Source organism: Amblyraja radiata, chromosome 6, assembly GCF_010909765.2.
Source record: "Amblyraja radiata isolate CabotCenter1 chromosome 6, sAmbRad1.1.pri, whole genome shotgun sequence".
Classification (NCBI taxonomy): domain Eukaryota; kingdom Metazoa; phylum Chordata; class Chondrichthyes; order Rajiformes; family Rajidae; genus Amblyraja; species Amblyraja radiata.
This window is the reverse complement of record NC_045961.1, coordinates 29470617-29492766: the sequence shown is the minus strand read 5'-3', so window position 1 is coordinate 29492766 and position 22150 is coordinate 29470617. Positions and strand designations below refer to the sequence as shown.

The 22150-nt window shown below is 41.6% G+C and overlaps 1 protein-coding gene across 2 annotated transcripts in view; it reads left to right on the top strand.

Moving 5' to 3' along the window:
* hephl1 (hephaestin like 1) overlaps positions 1–22150 on the top strand; it is a 96409-nt gene that overhangs the window by 46017 nt on the left and 28242 nt on the right. For both annotated transcript variants that reach the window (XM_033022412.1, XM_033022411.1), the window contains exon 10: positions 11220–11370. In XM_033022412.1, coding sequence (XP_032878303.1) covers positions 11220–11370 — 151 coding nt within the window. The remainder of the gene's footprint in view (positions 1–11219; positions 11371–22150) is intronic.

Sequence of the window (22150 nt, the reverse complement as noted above, 5' to 3'; positions counted from 1 at the left end):
GCGTTCCCTGACATTCTCACTCCGCAGTTTCAATCAGCAACCCCCAGCCACGGAGTGTTGCATTATATCCCGACTACCGGCCCACCACTCCATGCACGAGCACGGCGACTGCCACCAGATAAACTGCGTCTGGCACGGCGGGAATTCCGCACGATGGAGGCCTTGGGGATCGTCCGCCCTTCAAGCAGCCCTTGGGCGTCCCCACTCCACATGGTCCCCAAGTCAAGCGGGGGCTGGCGACCATGTGGGGATTACCGACGGTTGAACGCGGCAACAACAGCGGATCGATACCCCGTACCCCACATCCAGGACTTCACGGCCCATTTGGCTGGGGCCACGATTTTTTCCAAAGTGGATTTGGTACGGGGTTATAATCAGATCCCAGTTCACCCGGATGACGTGCCGAAGACGGCGATCATCACGCCATTCGGGCTTTACGAGTTTACTCGGATGCCGTTCGGCCTCAAAAACGCAGCACAGGCCTTTCAGCGCCTCATGGACGGGGTTTGTCGCGGCCTCGATTTCGTGTTCGTGTACCTGGACGACATCCTGGTGGCCAGCCGCTCGCAACAGGAACACTGTACTCACCTTCGGCAGCTCTGTCAGCGGCTCAGCGAGCATGGTTTGGCCATCAACCTGGACAAGTGCCGTTTTGGGGTGAATGAAATTGACTTCCTCGGCCACCGCGTGACTGCGCAAGGCGCGGTTCCCCTGCCTGACAGGGTCGACGCCATCCGCCGGTTTCCCCGCCCACGCACGGTGCGTGGCCTGCAGGAATTTGTCGGCATGGTGGCGTTTTATCATCGTTTCGTGCCATCCGCGGCCCACATCATGCGGCCCCTGTATCAACTTCTGGCGGGTGGGCAGCACAAGAGCGTTGAGTGGACCCACGAGGCGGAGGCAGCTTTTGACGGCGCGAAGGAGGCCCTTGCTCGGGCCGTACTGCTGGTACACCCGCGGGGAGATGCCCTGACTGCTCTCACGGTGGACGCCTCGGAGTCGGCGGTTGGTGCTGTGCTGGAGCAGCTGACGGGCGGAGGTTGGCGGCCCCTGGCCTTCTTCAGTCGGCACCTCAACCGTGCGCAGACCAAGTACAGCGCGTTCGATCGTGAGCTCCTGGCTCTGTACCTGGCTGTGCGCCATTTTCGTTACTTCCTGGAGGGCCGCCCGTTCACCGCCTACACCGACCATAAGCCGCTCACTTTCGCCCTGCAGAAAGTTTCCGATCCCTGGTCCGCACGACAGCAGCGGCAATTGGCCTATATATCGGAGTACACGACATCTATCTGCTACATCAAGGGGAAAGACAACCGGGTGGCCGACGCATTGTCCCGGCCCGCTATCAACGCCGTGTTCGAGGTGGCGCCCGGAATGGACTATTCTGCCCTGGCGGCGGCACAGCTCACGGACGATGAGGTGCCCGCCTACCGGACTGCCATCTCCGGCCTCCGCCTTGAGGATGTCCCTCTCGGTCCTGGGGGAGTGACAATCCTGTGCGATGTGTCGTCCGGTCAGCCGCGCCCCATCGTCCCTGCCACCTGGCGCCGGAGGGTGTTCGAGGTGATCCACGGACTGGCTCACCCATCAATCCGGGCGACAACGGCACTAGTGGCCGCTCGTTTCATGTGGCACGGTCTGCGCAAGCAGGTTGGCCATTGGGCTCGCACCTGCATTCCGTGCCAGATGGCAAAAATCCAGCGCCACGTCCGTGCGCCGCTCCAGGAGTTTGGTCTACCTCACCGGCGGTTCGACCATCTCCACATAGACATTGTAGGGCCTCTCCCGCCGTCCCGGGGCATCACCCACCTGCTTACAATGGTGGACCGCTTCACGCGGTGGCCGGAGGCCATTCCGCTGGCCGATACTTCAACGGCTACGTGTGCTCGTGCGTTGTCCGCGCACTGGATTGCTCGCTTCGGGGTGCCGGCGCACATCTCCTCAGACCGGGGGCCACAGTTCACCTCCGAGCTGTGGTCAGCCATGGCTCACTTGCTGGGGGTGTGGCTACACCACACCACGGCTTACCACCCGCAAGCTAACGGTCTGGTGGAGAGATTCCACCGGCAGCTGAAGGCAGCACTGAAGGCACGACTCTCCGGCCCGGACTGGATGGACGAGTTGCCGTGGGTCATGCTGGGCATCCGGACTGCTCCCAAAGAGGGCTTGGGCTCATCATCGGCGGAGCTCGTTTACGGGTCGCCACTCACGGTGCCCGGGGAGTTCGTGCCGTCGGCGCCGGGGCAGCAGGGAACTCCCTCATCCACCCTACAGCACCTTCGCGAGCAAGTTGGCAGGCTCGCACCCGTCCCGACGTCCCGCCATGGGACATTTCGCCCACACGTGCCATCAGCCCTCAGGGACTGCCCGTACGTCTTCCTGCGCCGTGATGCCCACCGGACTCCACTCCAGAGGCCGTACGAGGGCCCGTTCCGAGTGCTGGAACACGGGCAGTCGACTTTTGTCCTGGACATGGGGGGCCGGCCGGAGGCAGTGTCGATCGACCGGTTGAAGCCGGCATACCTGGACATTGACCAGCTGGTTGCCCAACCTCGGCCCCGAGGGCGCCCCCCTTCACGGCTCCCTCCGCCTGTCACTCCACCTGTCCTCCCGCCGGTCCCTCGTCCTGTCCCTCCACCTATGCCTCCGCAAGCCCCACGAGCGGCTAACTTCCGCACACGGGCCGGCCGGGTCGTTCGCCCGCCGGTGCGTTTCGTGCCTCTGGTTCTGGGGGGGGGTCCTGTGGCGGCTCCCAAGGGTCGTGCCACCTTAGTGTCGAACCCCTCGGCACAGGAGTGGTTCAGTCCAGAGGCGGCCCTTAGCCGGAGGCTTTAAAGGCTGGGGTTTGGGTGCCATCTTTCTCTCGTTTGGTCTTCCCTACAACCGGGAGGATCAGAATAAAAAGTGTCTCTCTCTAAACACGACTCCGTGCTTTATTCCAAGACACACGCTACAAAGGGTTAGTTAGCAGTCTTGTTGTACGTGCCCCCTTGGGCAAGAGTGACCATAATATGGTTGAGTTCTTCATTAGGATGGAGAGTGACATTGTTAATTCAGAAACAATGGTTCTGAACTTAAAGAAAGGTAACTTTGAGGGTATGAGACGTGAATTGGCCAAGATTGACTGGCAATTAATTCTAAAAGGGTTGACGGTGGATATGTAATGGAAGACATTTAAAGACTGCATGGATGAACTACAAAAATTGTTCATCCCAGTTTGGCAAAAGAATAAATCAGGGAAGGTAGTGCATCCGTGGATAACAAGGGAAATCAGGGATAGTATCAAAGCGAAGGATGATGCGTACAAATTAGCCAGAAAAAGCAGCATACCGGATGACTGGGAGAAATTCAGAGACCAGCAGAGGAGGACAAAGGGCTTAATTAGGAAAGGAAAAATAGATTATGAAAGAAAACTGGCAGGGAACATAAAAACTGACTGCAAAAGTTTTTATAGATATGTGAAAAGAAAGAGATTAGTTAAAACAAATGTAGGTCCCTTGCAGTCAGAAATGGGTGAGTTGATCATGGGGAACAAGGATATGGCGGATCAATTGAATAACTACTTTGGTTCCGTCTTCACTAAGGAAGACATAAATAATCTGCCGGAAATAGCAGGGGACCGCGGGTCAAAGGAGTTGGAGGAATTGAGTGAAATCCAGGTTAGCCGGGAAGTGGTGTTGGGTAAATTAAATGGATTAAAGGCCGATAAATCCCCAGGGCCAGATAGGCTGCATCCCAGAGTACTTAAGGAAGTAGCTCCAGAAATAGTGGATGCATTAGTAATAATCTTTCAAAACTCTTTAGATTCTGTAGTAGTTCCTGAGGATTGGCGGGTAGCAAACGTAACCCCACTTTTTAAGAAGGGAGGGAGAGAGAAAACGGGGAATTACAGACCAGTTAGTCTAACATCGGTAGTGGGGAAACTGCTAGAGTCAGTTACTAAAGATGGGATAGCAGCACATTTGGAAAGTGGTGAAATCATTGGACAAAGTCAGCATGGATTTACAAAAGGTAAATCATGTCTGGCGAATCTTATAGAATTTTTCGAGGATGTAACTAGTAGCGTGGATAGGGGAGAACCAGTGGATGTGGTGTATCTGGACTTCCAGAAGGCTTTCGACAAGGTCCCACATAAGAGATTAGTTTACAAACTTAAAGCACATGGCATTGGGGGTTCAGTATTGATGTGGATAGAGAACTGGCTGGCAAACAGGAAGCAAAGAGTAGGAGTAAACGGGTCCTTTTCACAATGGCAGGCAGTGACTAGTGGGGTACCGCAAGGCTCAGTGCTGGGACCCCAGCTATTTACAATATATATTAATGATCTGGATGAGGGAATTGAAGGCAATATCTCCAAGTTTGCGGATGACACTAAGCTGGGGGGCAGTGTTAGCTGTGAGGAGGATGCTAGGAGACTGCAAGGTGACTTGGATAGGCTGGGTGAGTGGGCAAATGTTTGGCAGATGCAGTATAATGTGGATAAATGTGAGGTTATCCATTTTGGTGGCAAAAACAGGAAAGCAGACTATTATCTAAATGGTGGCCGACTAGGAAAAGGGGAGATGCAGCGAGACCTGGGTGTCATGGTACACCAGTCATTGAAAGTGGGCATGCAGGTGCAGCAGGCAGTGAAGAAAGCGAATGGTATGTTAGCTTTCATAGCAAAAGGATTTGAGTATAGGAGCAGGGAGGTTCTACTGCAGTTGTACAGGGTCTTGGTGAGACCACACCTGGAGTATTGCGTACAGTTTTGGTCTCCAAATCTGAGGAAGGACATTATTGCCATAGAGGGAGTGCAGAGAAGGTTCACCAGACTGATTCCTGGGATGTCAGGACTGTCTTATGAAGAAAGACTGGATAGACTTGGTTTATACTCTCTAGAATTTAGGAGATTGAGAGGGGATCTTATAGAAACTTACAAAATTCTTAAGGGGTTGGACAGGCTAGATGCAGGAAGATTGCTCCCGATGTTGGGGAAGTCCAGGACAAGGGGTCACAGCTTAAGGATAAGGGGGAAATCCTTTAAAACCGAGATGAGAAGAACTTTTTTCACACAGAGAGTGGTGAATCTCTGGAACTCCCTGCCACAGAGGGTAGTCGAGGCCAGTTCATTGGCTATATTTAAGAGGGAGTTAGATGTGGCCCTTGTGGCTAAGGGGATCAGAGGGTATGGCGAGAAGGCAGGTACGGGATACTGAGTTGGATGATCAGCCATGATCATATTGAATGGCGGTGCAGGCGCGAAGGGCCGAATGGCCTACTCCTGCACCTAATTTCTATGTTTCTATGTTTCTATGTTTCAGAGAAGGAGTATAACCTGCCTTCTCCAAAGAGTAGGCATATAACATTGCAATGATCAGTCATAAGTGATAGGAGCAGAATTAGGCCATTCGGCCATAAAGTATGCCATTTAATCATGGCTGATCTATCTCTCCCTCCTAACCCCATTCTTCTGCCTTCTCCTCATAACCCCTGACACCAGTACTAATCAAGAATCTATCTCTGCATTAAATATCCAATGACTTGGATAATTGTGCATTAGCATTCCCAAGTCCCTTTGCATCTATGTTTTCTGGATTCTCCGCATTTATAAAAGTCTCCTCCTTCAATCATTACAAAAATGCATGATTCCACACTTCGCTACACTATATTCCATCTGCCACTTCTCTGCCCACTCTCCCAACCTGTTCAAGTCCTTCTGCAGAGTCCCTGCTTTCTCTATACTACCTGCCCTTCCACCTATTTTCGTATCATTAGCAAACGTCCACAAAGCCATCAATCCCCTCGTCCAAATCATTAATGTATAACTTGAAGAGTAGCAGCCCCAGGACCGACCTCTGCGGAACTCCACTAGGAGTTCCACTAGGAGCTGGGAAGCTTTTAAAAGAAAACAGGTAACTAAAAAGGCAATGCGGTGAGAAAGGATGAATATTTATCTGAAGAAACTTTTATTTACTATCCTCTTTGAAATTATTAAGCTAGCCAATAATTTAAAAGAGGATAGTAAATAAAAGTTTCTTCAGATAAATAAAGAGTAAGAGTTATGAGTGGACATTGGACCACTGAAAAATTATGCTGGGGAAGTGATAATGGGGAATAAAGAAATGGCAGATTAATTGGGTATATGTTTTGCTTTAGTCTTCCCAGTGGAAGACACCAACAACAAGCCGGAAATTCAGGAGAGTCGGGGTGGAAGTTAGTAGAGTGGTTATTACTAAGGAGAAGGTGCTTGTGAAGCCAAGAGGTCTGAAGATCTAAGTCATCTGGACCGGATGGACTGCACCCCAGGGTTCTGCTTTAGAGATTGTGGAGCATTAGTTGTGATCTTTCGCAAATCACTAGAGTCAGGGGTGGTTCTGGACTATTGGAAAATTGCAAATAATACTCCACTGTTCAAGAAGGGAATGAAGCAGAAGAGTGGAAACTATAGGCTGGTTAGCCTGACTTCAGTAAGATTTTAGGGTCCATTATAAAGGGTAAGGTTTTCGAGTACTTAGAAGCACACAAAATTGCAACAGAAAAGTTCAAGTATCTGGGTATTCAAATTACGAGAAGACACAAATCATTATTTAGCGCCAATTTTATCCCACTATTAAATGAACTGAATGATATGATTAAATTTTGGAAAACGCTCCAGCTCTCATTGATAGGTAGAATTAACGCTATAAAAATGACTTTCTTACCACAATTAATATATTTGTTTCAAGCGATCCCAATATATATTCCAAAATATTTTTTTTTTAAACTAGATTCTACTATCACTAATTTTATATGGGATTACAGAGCACACAGAATTCAACGAAAGCATTTGTGTAAACCTAAAGAAGTTGGGGGCTTATCATTACCTAACTTTACGTATTACTACTGGGCAGTGCATATTAAGAACATAATGTACTGGTTGGATAGTTCCACTCACCAGTCGGAGTGGATAAGAATGGACAAAGAGAAGTGTTTCCCGTATGATATAGGAACGATCTTGTTCTCACCGATAAAATTGAATAGTATAATATATAAGAAGAACCCAATTATTCACAATACAATAAGAATTTGGAAACAAATAAAATTATCCTTGAGATTAAATAATCTATCAGTACTAACCCCACTATTGAACAACCCTGCATTCAAACCATCTCTTATCGATAAAACATATAAACAATGGGATAGACTGGGGATTAGGAAAGTAGGAGATATGCATGAATTGGGCAAATTGTTATCATTTCAACAATTAAAATTAAAATTTAAACTGAAGGATAATCAATATTTCAAATATATACAGATATGTGACTTTATGAAGAAATATACACATAGATTTCAAATTATATTTTTAGACCCTTTAGAAGAAACAATGAATATTAAGGCTGATTCACAAAAACTAATATACTTTTATAATAATATATTAAATAGAGAATCACCCTCAACAGAGGCACTAAGAGAAGATTGGGAACATGAACTAATGAGAAAGATCCCGAAGGATAGATGGGAAAAGTATCTGATGAATACACATAATTGTTCCATTAATGAAAGACATAATTTAATTAAATTTAAATTATTACATAGACTATATTATTCAAAAACGAGGTTGAATAAATTTTACCCAAACGTCTCTCCCAGATGTGATAAATGTTTGTTTCAAAATGCTGATATAACACATTCATTTGTAGGATGTATAAAGTTGAATAAATTTTGGAGCGATATATTTGATATATTTACAAAGCTTTTCAAGTCAAGAATAGAACCTAATATGGAATGGATTATATTTGGAATAATAGTAGAAGATATCAATTTAAATAAGGACCAAAAAGTTTTTTTTAATTATGGATTAATAATTGGAAAGAAATTGATACTTAAATTTTGGAAAAATACAACCATACCAACTGTTAAAATGTGGATTAGGAATATGATGGACATAGCACGCCTTGAGGAAATGAGACTCCGACTAATAGATAAATATGACCAATTCCTAAGGAGTTGGTCCCCTTTCATCGACTTTTTGGAATCATGTGATGCAGCGCTACCATAAGGATTGCTGATTTCAGGTCAGGTCGTGGATAAATTTACATCTCCGAATACAGATTTGAAAATTTCTCTTTAAGGGTCTTTTTCTCCTATTTCTACTTTCCACTTTTTCTTTTCTTATACACCACACTTCACGTTTTTCTATTTTCTACTATCTATTTTTCCTCTTTTTCTCTTCTCCAATTTTTTATTTATTTTTTTCCCTTGTCTTTCTTATTTCATTTTCAAAAACATAAAACTAGAGGTTGTACATAGAATGTATAATTATGTTATGACATAGTCGCCACCTAAAATTAGGTCCCACTGTATTGTTTTGTATTGTACTAGCTTCTAATAAAATAAACCCAAAAAAAAAAAAAAAAAAAAAAAGAAGCACACGATAAAATCAGCATGACTTTGTGAAAGGGAGATCTTGCCTGACGAATGTTAAAATTCTTTGAGGAAGTAAATAGCAGGACAGATAAAGGAGTCAGTGGGTGTTGTTTGCCTGGATTATCAGAGGCTTTTGATGAAGTGCCACACGTGAGGCTGTTAAAGAAGATGAGACCACGTTATCAGAGGGAAGATACTAGCATGGAGAGCAGGTTGGCAGAATGGCAGAAGACAGTGGCAATGAGGGGGGCATTATCTGGTTTGCTGCCAGTGATTAACTGTGTTCTGCAAGGGTTGGTGCTGAGGATGCTACTCTTCACAATGTATATCAATGATTTGGACGAGGGACTCTGCAGAAGGACTTGGACAGGTTTGGAGAATGAGCTGAGAAGTGGCAGATGGCATACAGCGTAGCAAAGTGTGGAGTCATGCAATTTGGTAGTAAGAATAAAGGTGTAGACTATTTTCTAAATGGGCTTAGACTATGGCCCCTGGTTCTGGACCCCCAACATTGGGAACATTTTTCCTGCATCTAGCTTGTCCAGTCCTTTTATAATTTTATATGTTTCTATAAGATCCCCTAGGATTTCCCCTTCACAAATCCATGCTGATTTGGGACAGAACCTTTACTGCTATCCAAATGCGCTGTTATTGCTTCTTTAATAATTGACTCCAACAACTTCCCCACCACCGATGTCAGGCTAACTGGTCTATAATTCCGAGTTATCTCTCTCGCTCCTTTCTTGAAAAGTGGGATAACATTAGCTACCCTCCAATCCACAGGAACTGATCCTGAATCTATAGAACATTGGAAATTGATCACCAATGCGTCCATGATTTCTATAGCCACCTCATTGTGTACCCTGGGATGCAGACTATCTCAGGCCCTAGGGATTTATCAGCCTTCACTCCCATCAGTCTACCTACTGTAATACTATTTCTCACCTAATGCAAATTTCTTTCAGTAATTTCCAAGTAAAATTGGTAGTAAGGAAGGTGAATGCAATGCTAGCATTTAATTTGAGAGGGCTAGAATACAAAAACAGTAATTTAGATTAGATTAGATTAGATAGCCTTTATTGTCATTCAGACCGAAGTCTGAACGAAATTGAAGCAGTCATACATACAATACAATACAATAAAAAACAAAAATAAACACATTAACATCCACCACAGTGAGTCCACCCAGCATCTCCTCACTGTGATGGAGGCAAAAGTCTTAGGGCTGCAGTCTCTTCCCTCCTCTTCTCCCTCTGCGCTGAGGCGATACCCCACCGGGCGATGTTAAAAACTGTCCCGCGGCTCAATCACCGCGCCCCGGGGTGGTCGAAGCTGCCGCCCACCAGTCTTGCTGACGCAGCCGCTGGCCCGCGGCCGAACCCTGGACTCAGGCCACCACCGCCAGAACACCGTGCCAGCCACCGGAGCACCATTCCAGCCCCGAGCCGGATCGCCCCCACGTGAGTACCGTTACCGTCTCAGCCCCGCGCCAGGCCGCCCCGACATGGGCGCCGTACCTCCCACGGGCTGGGCCGCCCTGACATGGGCGCCGCTCCTCCCTCGGGCTGGGCCGCCCCGACATGGGCGCCGCACCTCCCTCGGGCTGGGCCGCCCCGACATGGGCGCCGTACCTCCCTCGGGCTGGGCCGCCCCGACATGGGAGCGTCACAGCCCCTCACAGAAGCACTGTTCCAGCTCCGAGCCGGGCCGCCCTCACGGGAGCGAGCTCAGGGCGAGTCCTGGCGGGCTCTGCCTCCTGAGCCTCGAGGTCGCCAGCTCCGCCATTAGGCCTCAGCGCAGACGGAGGCAGAGAAGGGGAATACGACAAAAAAGTTTCATTCCCCCGCAGGGAGAGACAGCAAGCCCCGTTTCAACCCCCCCCCACCAAACACAAACTAAAAACCAAAACTAGACTAACCAAAACGAAATAAACAACACAAAAAAAATAGGACTGCCGGTGAGCCGCTGCAGCCAGATCCGCGCCGCCACTCCGCCATGTCATGATGCGGCTTGAAAAGGCACTGGTCAGACTGCATTCAGAGTATCGTGAGCAGTTTTGGGGCCCCATATCGGCGAAAGGATGGTAGATTAGAAGATATGAGCAATAAACTAACTGGTGATTATTGAGCACTGTCGTTTATTATAGAAGTTTATTGTTGTAGTTTATTGAGATGTTACAAAATATGTGATAAATTCCAGTGTAAAACCAGTTTCTCTTGGAAAGGATACGGAGTTTGCTTAATTCTTTGGTATGGAAGATTGTAATTTCTGATATATTTTATAGGACCAAGTCATCTCCTTGTTCTTTTACAGTGCAATGTGTTAGATTGCACGTGATATTGCATTTCAGCAATAACCGTTATTTTTTAACGATGTTTAATGGATTCTTAAATGTAGATTGTGCATTACTTTTCACAGTCCCTGCATTCTTTCAGGAGGAGAGAATCTTGTAAAATATGATTCTTAATGTTTCAGGGTTTTGATTGTTCTTTGATTATGGCATTTCGGTTGTTAACTCTGAAGCTTTTATGATCCTATTTTATGTATATTGAAGGAATCAGTCGACTGTTAGTATTTCACATTTTCTCTCCAGTGTTATGTGTTAATATTTAAATTTCTGCATTATTACAATGATTTTTTTTCATCTTTAGATCTGGAGAATCTTCTGCTCTGAATATAACTAAGTGTAATTAAAAGTTGCACTACCCTTGACAATCAGCCCACTATGTCCAGTATCTTTGAATATTTTTGGAGAATTGTAATCTTGACGACTCACTAATTTCCAGAACTTCAGTGCTCTTCCAAAATGTAGATATCTACTCTTTCTTTTGTAGAAAAATATTGACCAGGAATTTTACTTGCTGTATACAGTCTTTGATGAGAATATGAGCTGGTATCTCTCAAATAATTTGAAGACATATATTCAAAATGCTTCTAATGTTGACTTGGAGGACGAAGAATTTAAAGAATCAAACAAAATGCATGGTGCGTGATTATCACAGGATTGTATTGTTATATTTGATATCATGTTGAATTTTGCCATGCCCCATGCACTAACCTAAACTTTGTGTGTGGTTCCATTTTAAGAACATGTTCATTTGATCTCCCGGTGACTCAGCACTTCAACTCCCCCTACCATTCCAAATCTGACCTTCCTGTCCTGGGCCTCCTCCATGGCCAGAGTGAATCCCACCGCAAATTGGAGGAGCAACACCTCATATTTTGCTTGGGTAGTTTACACCCCAGCGGTATGAACATTGACTTTTCCAATTTCAGGTAGTCCTTGCTTTCTCCCCCCTTCACCTCCCTTCTCAGCTCTCCTACAGCCTACTGTCTCCGCCTCTTCCTGTCTTTTTCCCGCCTCTCCCTCCACATTAGTCTGAAGAAGGGTCTCAACCCGAAACGTCGCCTATTTCTTCGCTCCATAGATGCTGCTTCACCCGCTGAGTTTCTTCAGCATTTTTGTCTACCTTTGTTCATTGAGTATGATTAATATTTCTGGTACCAGTGGATTTAAGCTTCCTGTATCATTACCAATAATTGACTGTTGGTGATACAAGAGGAAACAATCATGTTTTAAAGTATGGTTTCATCTCAAACCCTCAATAGATGAATGTTCCATGTAGTGTGCTACAAAGCCCTGTAGGCACCAAGGTTTATGGTTTACACAAAATGCTGGTGTAACTCAGCGGGGCAGGCAGCATCTCCTCTATCCAAAACTACGTTACTCCAGCATCTTGTGTCTATCTTTGGTGCAAACCAGCATCTGCAGTTCCTTCCTACACAAGGTTTATTCCTTTGTAGTTTTGAGATGGTGGCTGTTGAAATGCTTCAGAATCGTGAGTCTTTGGCTTAGAGTGAGAGGAATAAGTCGATGTGACGGTGAAACAGTGACCTCTGGTGGACAATACAGATATAACAATTTGGTGTTTCCTGAACACACGCATTGCAAAATGATCTATCAGTACACACTTTAATTTGTATCGGAGTAAATGACACAATACTGGAGGGCTAGTATTAGCTAGTCAGTCAAAATCTGGAATTGAGGAGAGAAAAAGGGGATGTTCTTGTTGCCATTATTACGGACTGATGTGTGATGTATGTCTCCTGCTTAAACAGTCATATCAATTTCTCTAAATTGCTAGATAAATAAACATCAAGCCAAACAAACATTGATTCATTAAAACCTTAATTTATTATTTTGGTAACAAAAAATATTTCACAATTGGCGACAACGTTTTCTGTCGTTTGGTTCAGTATGATGGTCAGCAGGGAAACGACTGAGAGGAGGGAGAACTGGCGAACAATAAAATAGGTTATAAATGAGCCACTGATGTGGAAGGTGATTCAGATCAGCTAAAAATAAGGTAAACCAAAGGTACTACATGGGGCATCCATTTATTTCTGTGATGTTGCTTAGGTATGCAAAGTTATTTTACAGTCTCAGATGTGTGTAAAATGTGCTTGGTTCTTATTCACAAGTTCGCAGGTTACAGGAGTAGAATTAGGCCATTCGGCCCATCAAGTCCACCGCCATTCAATCATGGTTGATCTTGGCCTCCTAATCCCATTTTCCTGCCTTCTCCCCATAACCCCTTGACACCCGTTTTAATCAAGAACTTGTTCATCTTATCTGTGAACTCTTATCTAACTCCAGTGACTTAACGGTGCTTTATAGACAATAGGTGCAGGAGTAGGCCATTCGGCCCTTCGAGCCAGCACCGCCATTCAATGTGATCTTGGCTGATCATCCACAATCAGTACTCCGTTCCTGCCTTCTCCCCATATCCCCTGACTCCACTACCTTTAAGAGCCCTATCTAGCTCTCTCTTGAAAGTATCCAGAGAACTGGCCTCCACTGCCCTCTGAGGCAGAGAATTCCACAGACTTACAACTCTCTGGATGAAAAAGTGTGTCCTCATCTCCGTTCTAAATGGCTTACCCCTTCTACTTAAACTGTGGCCCCTGGTTCTGGACTCCCCCAACATCGGGAACATGTTTCTTGCCTCTAGCGTGTCCAAACCCTTAATAATCTTTTATGTTTCATTAAGATCACCTCTCATCCTTCTAAACTGCAGAGTGTACAAACCCAGCCGCTCCATTCTATCAATATATGACAGTCCCGCCATCCCGGGAATTGACCTTGTAAACTTACGCTGCACTCCCTCAATAGCAAGAATGTCCTTCCTCAAATTAGGGGACTAAATCTGCACATAATACTCCAGGTATGGTCACACTAGGGCCCTGTACAATGGCAGAAGGACCTCTTTGCTCCTATACTCAACCCCTCTTGTTATGAAGGCAAACATGCCATTCACTTTCTTCACTGCCTGCTGTACCTGCATGCTTACTTTCATCGTCTAATGAACAAGGACCCCCGATTTTCCCAACTTGACACAATTTAGATAATAATCTGCCTTCCTGTTTTTGCCACCAAAGTGGATAACCTCACATTTATCCACATTAAACTGAATCTGCCATGCATCTGCCCACTCACCCAACCTGTCCAAGTCACCCTGCATTCTCATAGCATCCTCCTCATAGTTCATACTGCCACCCAGCTTTGTGTCATCTGCAAATTTGCTGATGTTACTCTGAATCCCTTCATCTATATCATTGATGTATATTGTAAATAGCTGCGGTCCTAGCACCGAGCCTTGCGGTACTCCACTAGTCACTGCCTGCCATTCTGAAAGGGAGCCATTAATCCCGACTCTTTGTTTCTTGTCTGCCAACCAATTTTCTATCCTTGCCAGCACCCTACCCCTCAATACCATGTGCCCTAATTTTGCCCACTAATCTCCTATGTGGGACCTTATCAAATGCTTTCTGAAAGTCCAGGTACACTACATCCACTGGCTCTCCCTTGTCCATTTTCCTAGTTACATCCTCAAAAAATTCCAGAAGATTAGTCGAGCATGATTTCCCCTTCGTAAATCCATGCTGACTCGGACCAATCCTGTTACTGCTATCCTTACTAAGCCGATGTCCCATTGCTGCCCAGAGGGCAAGCTCTATTATTGGATGAGATTTTAGACTAAGCCTCCCCATACTCCCATAAAAATGCTGGTTCAGATATAGGGGTTTGACATTTAGGACTGGGGATTAAATATTTATTCACTCAAAAGATTCTGAATATTTAGAATTTTCCACTCAAATCAACTGGTTTCTTGGTTGACGAATGTATTAAAAACTGAGATCAAGACAATTTTGTGATGGGAATCGAAGAGGTTGGTTGTAGCAATTTAACCAGAAATCAGGAAGGCTAATCAAATGCCCAAGTGTCTTTTAAATGTTGTAATACCTGCCAGAGGAGGTAATTGAGCCAGCTACTATAACAATATTTAAAAGACAGCTTAGAACCAGGTACATGGATAGGAAATGTTTACTGAGAAATGGGCCAAATGCATGCACGTGGGCATAGTGCAGGGGCATCTTGGTTGGCATGGGCAAGTTGGACCGAAGGGTCTGTTTACATGCTGTATGACTCTGACTCAATGAATGTTGGCCTTTATTGTAACATGCATGGAGAAGTAAAATAGGCAAGCTTTGATGCAAGTTAACAGGACGTTGGTGAAACAGTGCCTGGAGCATTGTGTACATTTGTGGTCTCCATCATTTATATTTGCATTAGATGTAGTATAGAAAGGGTTTGCTGGATTGATTCCTGAGATGAAAATTTGATGAGAAAATGAGAAATCTCATGAAGAGAGATTGATAAATTTGGGCTTTTACTCATTGGAGTTTAGAAAGTGATCTTATTGACTTTATTATAGAGATACAGCGTGAAAACAGGCCCTTCAGCCCCCTAGTCCGCACTGATCATTTACAATTAACAATTAAAGTAGTACTGAGATTAAAACCGTTCAGCCACAATCTTGTTGAATGGTGAAGCAAACTTGAGTCGGCAAATGGCTTATGTTTCTAATGTTTATGAAGTTTGGCAATGGTCTTTTGAATTGAAAGCAGGCTTAAAGAGGCAGATGGGCTGCTTTCATTAAAGTCATGCATCACACAATGCAGTGATTTCCTGCCAAACCTCAAACACCCGTTTAAGCTAAAATCCTACACTGATCCCATTTTATTCTCTGCATTTACCTATCAACTCCTCACCTACACATGAGGAGGTTTATAGTGGTCAATTAATCTACTTACCCACACATCTCTGGACTATGAGAGGAAACTGGAGCAACTGCAGGAAACTCGTACAGTACAAGGAGAACATGCAGACTCCACACAGACGATGTCCAAGGTCAGGATCGAACCTAGTTTGCTGGAGCTGTGAAGCAGCAGCTCTGAGTTGTGCCACTATGCCACCTTTGTCCTCGTGAGATGGAGTGCACTTCATAGGTGACTTTTGAGTCAATTTCAAATCTTTGTGGGATTTAGTTCTCCCTCCTTTCATGAGCGGTTGCAGGTATCCATTTTGTGTACGAACCTTCTAATGGCCTGATGCATGATACTAACCCCCCCCCCCCCCCCCACCCCCCAATAATTATAGTATTTACATTGCTTCTGATGGCAAACACTTAAAGTCATAGAGTGACACAGTATGGAAACGGGCCCTTCGGCCCAACTCGCCCACACCGGCCAACAAAGTTGTAAATATTATGGAACTTTGTATTGTTTGATTCTGTTTAATATCCATAATGTACTTTTATAACATTCTCTTTTTTTTTTTTTTTTTTTGAAAATATTTTTTATTGGAGATAGGTACATAACCAAAATACATCATTACATGTCAATAATTATTACATTGTCTCCAATACTTTTTACCTTTTTTTTTTTTTAGACTAGATAGAACTAAAGAGATAGTTGAAGTAAAGAAAGAAAAGAAAGAGAAGAAAAACAAAAAACAAAAACAACAAACAAAAAAAAACAAAAAAAAAAAAAGGTAGTTAAAGAAGAATGGAAAAATTTGTTAAAATAAAAAAGACTTCATTCGAGATATATTCGTACATTTCAGAGTATAATATTTCATCCATTCTTTAGCCCGCGTGCTAGTCAGGTTCCTGTGCTGAACCATTCTGACCCTTTAAGTAATCAATAAAAGGAGACCATGTTCCAACGAATGATTCCTGTTTATCCAACAGGGAAAATCTGATTCTTTCCACGTTTAAGGTCTCCGTCATTTCTATAATCCACATTTTGATTGTGGGGGCCGTAGGGCCTTTCCAAAATTTTAGAATTAATTTTTTTCCTGTTATTAAACTATAATCAATAAAGTTTCTTTGTGTTGTTCTAAGTGTTTGATTTAATTCTAATATTCCGAGTATTATTAATTTTGGATCTGGGTCCAATTGTATGCTGGTTACTTTAGATATTATACTAAAAATATTTACCCAGAATTTTTTTATTTTTATACAGTTTGCAAACATATGAGATAATGTAGCTTCTAAATGTTGACATTTATCACATATAGGTGAGATATGTTGAAAAATTTTATGTAGTTTTGTTTTTGAATAATGTAACCTATGTATTACTTTAAATTGTATTAGAGAATGTCTGGCGTTTAATGAACACTGATGTATGTGTTGCAAACTTTCTTCCCAAGTATCTTTCGTTATTACTTGATTTAATTCTTTTTCCCATGTTTGTCTGTGTAAGTCCGTCGAGGGAATGTCACTGTCTAATAAAATATTGTATATATAAGATATTAATTTTTCTGTATTAGGATGTTTGTTCCAACATTCATCAAGAATTTCTGAATTTCTAATTCGAAAATTTTGGGAGTTCGATTTTACATAATCTCTAAGTTGAAGATATCTGAAATAATCATTTCCTCGAAGTCCATAAGTCTGTTGCAATTCCTGAAATGTCAGAAAAGTACCTTCCTTGTAAAGTTGTCCCATATTTTTAATTCCATAATTCTTCCATTGTGTAAAACCCCCGTCCAACCATGAAGGCTTAAACAAAGGATTATTCACAATTGGAAGAAAAAGTGATAAATTATCTAATTTTAATGTCTTTTTTAATTGTTTCCAGATTCGTATAGCACTAAATATTATAGGGTTTTCCCTATAAATTTTTTTGTTTAATTTAGACGTAGCAAATAATATCGAACCGATATCAAAAGGTAAACAATCTTCCTTTTCCATTTTTAACCAGTCTGGTTGATGATCTATTTCTTCCAACCAGAAATTCATATTTTTAATGTTAACTGCCCAGAAATAAAACAAAAAATTGGGTAAAACCAAGCCTCCATTTATTTTTGATTTACACAAGTGTCTTTTGTTTATCCTATGATTCTTATAATCCCAGATAAAATCATTAACAATAGAGTCCAATTTTTTAAAAAAGTTTTTTGCCAGATATATCGGAATTGTCTGAAAAAGATATAGTATTTGCGGTAAAAAAATCATTTTTATGGCATTGATTTTGCCTACCATTGAGATAGGAAGTGTTTTCCAGTATTGAATATTCTTATGTAGTTTGTTCAGTAATGGGGGGAAATTTGCTTTAAATAATGATGTATATATCTTAGTTACATAAATACCTAGATATTTAAATTTTTCATTTACTATTTTAAATGGAAATTGTTGTATTATCTGTTTGTTATGTTCCCTTATTGGCATAATTTCACTTTTATTCCAATTTATTCTGTATCCTGAAAGTGAACCAAATTGGGTTATTAGCTTTAATAAGTTTGGAATACTAATTTCTGGTTTTGTAATGTAAATTAATACATCATCTGCGTATAGAGAAATTTTATTCACTGTGTCCTTTGTGTTATACCCATGTATTTCCGGATGCCCCCTAACTCTTTCTGCCAGTGGCTCAATAGCAAGCGCAAATAATAATGGAGATAATGGGCATCCTTGTCTACAACCTCTAGATAGGCTAAATTTAGGTGACAACCTTTGGTTTGTAAATATTCTAGCCGTGGGATTTGTATATAACAGTTTTATCCATGTACAGAATTTCTCCCCTAGCTGCATATTTTCCATCACCGAAAATAAATAAGGCCATTCGACCTGATCAAATGCTTTTTCAGCGTCAAGTGAAATTATTGCTAGATCTTCATTAATAATTCTCTTAGAATATATAATATTAAATAATCTTCTTAGATTATAATATGAGTATCGTTTCTGAATAAAGCCTGTTTGGTCAGGGTGTATTAATTTATTCATCACTGTACCTAATCTATGCGCTAGTATTTTAGTTAAAATTTTCTGATCTGTATTTAAAAGTGCAATTGCTCTGTATGATCCCGGGTCTTCCAGATCTTTATCAGCTTTAGGAATAAGTGTTATTATTGATTCATTTAACGTGTCTGGAAGTTTCTGTTGAGTATAGATATCCTCATACAGTCTTTGTAAACGTGGGCTAAGCAAATCATAAAATTTTTTATAAAATTCGGAACCTAAACCATCTGGTCCTACTGCTTTACCATTTTTTAAAGAGCCAATAGACTCCTCAATATCCTTTATCGTAATCTCCCTTTCTAATAATTCTCTATCGTTTGAATCTAAACCTTTTAAATTACATTTTATTAAAAAATCTGCTATTCCTTCTGATTGTGCTACGGTTTTAGTTGAATAAAGGTTATGATAGTATTGGAGAAATCTATCATTTATATCCTTGGGCATTTTTAATAATTCTCCTGTCTCTGTTCTAATTTTATGAATTGTTTTTTCCCCTTCCATTTTTCGTAACTGACGTGCTAATAATTTTTGTGGTTTGTCTCCAAATTCAAAATGTAGTTGTTTGGTTTTTTGATAAAGTTTTATTACTTGTTCTGAATACATTTTATTTAATTTATATTTCAATACAGCAATTTTATTATGTTTTAAAGTAGATGGCATTCTCGCATTTTCTATATCTAGTTGCTTGATTTCAATTTCTAATGTTTGTTGCTTAATCCTGTTCTCTTTATTATAAAATGCTTGAGCAGAAATTAATGTACCTCGAACATACGCTTTAAACGTTTCCCACATAAGAGAAGTAGGTGTTTCAGGGTTGTCATTTACCTCAAAAAATATTTGAATCTGTTTAATAATATATTCCTGGCATGATCTTTCGTTCAAAATTTGTGGGTTAAATCTCCAATATGCTTGTTTCTCGGACATTCCATTTAATTTAATCATGAATGTTACAGGTGCGTGATCTGAGATTATAATGTTATGGTATTTTGAATTATAAATAAATGGGATAAACGTAGAGTCAACTAAAAAATAATCTATTCTTGAGTATGTTTTGTGTACTGGTGAGTAAAATGAATATTCCCGTCCCGTTGGGTTTTCTATTCTCCAGATATCCTTAATATTAGTGGTATTAATAAATGAATTTAGAAATACACTTGATTGAGATTTTACTTTTTTTTGCCTTGATGATCTGTCTAAGTATGGATCTAGTGTACAATTGAAGTCTCCTCCAATTATTAATTTATATTGTGTAAATTCAGGAATTTTATTAAATGTTTTATTAAAAAACTTGGGGTTATCAAAATTAGGCCCATAAACATTAAGAAGAATCACTTTTTCTCCATTTAACTCTCCAACTAATATAATATATCTACCATCAATATCCACTATTGTTGAAGAGTTCTTAAAAGGTATTCCTTTACGAATTAGTATTGCAACTCCTCTGGACTTATGGGAAAAGGAGGAATGATATGATTCAGCGATCCACTTAGCTTTAAGTCTATGTTGGGATTCCTTTTTAAGGTGTGTTTCTTGTAGAAATATTATATCTGTTTTGATTAAATTTAGATGCGCCAAAACTTTACCTCTCTTAATTGGTTCATTAATTCCCTTGACATTCCAACTACAAAATGTTATTCCCTGACCCCCTCTTATCATATTAACATCTTGCATATTGTTTCTAAGGTGGTCTATAACCGAGCAGAAGGTACAACACATAGAACCTGACCCTGCTCCCGAACCTCAAATAGATGAATTTGAAATCATATACATCGCTCTTCCGAACACATCTCCTTGTATTAGTCTTATTTTTCCATTCTAACATTAAATTATAAAAATATTTAAAGTGAAAAAAGTGATAGAGTTGGTTAGTATAGGGTGAAAGAGAAAGAACTACATCTACAATTAGTGTAGTTAGTGATAGCCACACTAACGTGGCTAGAATTCTAAAGACTTCCGTAGCCTTTGTAAAAAAAAAATTTCCAGCTCCGTGCCCGAAGAAAAAAAAGATTATTTCTAACATTCAAATAACTTCTTTGGGAGTTACAAACTTATTTACATATCCATACGTACACACACACAATATGCACACATATATATATATATACATATACATATATATACATATATACCCATATGCATACATACACAAACACGTGACCCTGCAGAAAAGTTCAAAAATAGCAAAAATTCCCAACGTTATTATTCTCACATATCATATTAATTTTTTCGCTAAATCTATAATTTTAATTTTAAATCGAAAAATAAAGAGAAAAACCGTTAAACTTTTTTAATGACGTAATCTAATTTACCTCTTGCATATCTTCCTATATAATATAAGTATGTAATTCATTTCTACGTTAATCAAAGACTATTAATTATTAATCATTGTTATCAATCATATACAGTATTAAATTTTTATGAGAAATGTTAATGTTAATAATTTTAGTGGTAATATAGATATTTAATAAGTATTAGTTGTTACATATATAGTTAGGCATGAATATACAGATAATAATATTGATTAATAAACAAAAATACAAAGATCACGGTTTTATCCAATGTCCTCCGTCCATTTCGGTTTCCGAATGTCCTTAAAGCTCTTAAAAGAACTTTAAAGGTCCTTTTAGATCTGGCTTGACTCCTAAGGGGTAATGTAAATTCTTCCGTCTGTGGTCGTGTTATTGACTTTTTTGGCATATTCCAGTGCTTTTTCATGGTCTGTAAAAAAGTGCTCCTTGGACTTGTAGAAGACTCTTAGTCTTGCGGGGTAAAACAAACTGTATTTCAGATCAGGTACCTCCTTCAGTATTCTCTTTGTCTCAGTGAACAGCGCTCTTTTCTTGAAGACTTCTGCCGGATAATCTCGATAAATACTGAATCTCGCACCTTCAAAAAGGAGCTGTCCACCTCGAACAATTTTCTTCATTAAATCATCAAATTCATGATCCAATTGTACCTTTACGATAATTTGTCTTGGACGGCCATCATCTTGTATACGACGTCCCTGCGCTCTATGAGCTCGACCGAGTGAAGGTTTGTGATCCAATTTTAAGGCTTTTTGTAGTAGGTCTGCCACAAAATCCCGCGTACCCATTTCCTTCTCACTTCCTTCTTTCACCCCTACAATTCTTAGATTCTTACGTCTTTGACGCCCCTCCAAATCAATACACTTATCATTTAATTTGATCACCATATCGGAGAGGCGTTGATTTTCAATAAGGAGTCGACTTACTGTTTCCACACTTGTCGTCACCGAATTCTCAAGTTCGGTTATCACTGTTCTATGCTGATCAAGTATGTGATAAATGGGGTCCACCTTCGTTTCCACCGAAACAAGCCTGGTTTCCAGCACTTCCATCTGATCCTTGATCTCTTCCTCCCTCGTCTTCTTCCAGATTTCCAGCATTTGTTTAACGGTAGAAAGCATTTCTGCTTTAAAATCTACCTTAAAAGAGTCAAGTTCCTCTTTAAACTTCTCTCCAAACTTCTCTCCAAAAGTTTTCATTTCTGCAGAGAGAAAAATTTTAAGCTCCTCCATTTCAGACTTTTTCGGTTTCGCTTTCTTCGAAGGGTCTTCCTGGGCCGTTGTTGTAACTGAGGTCGAGGCCTCTGTAAGGCCT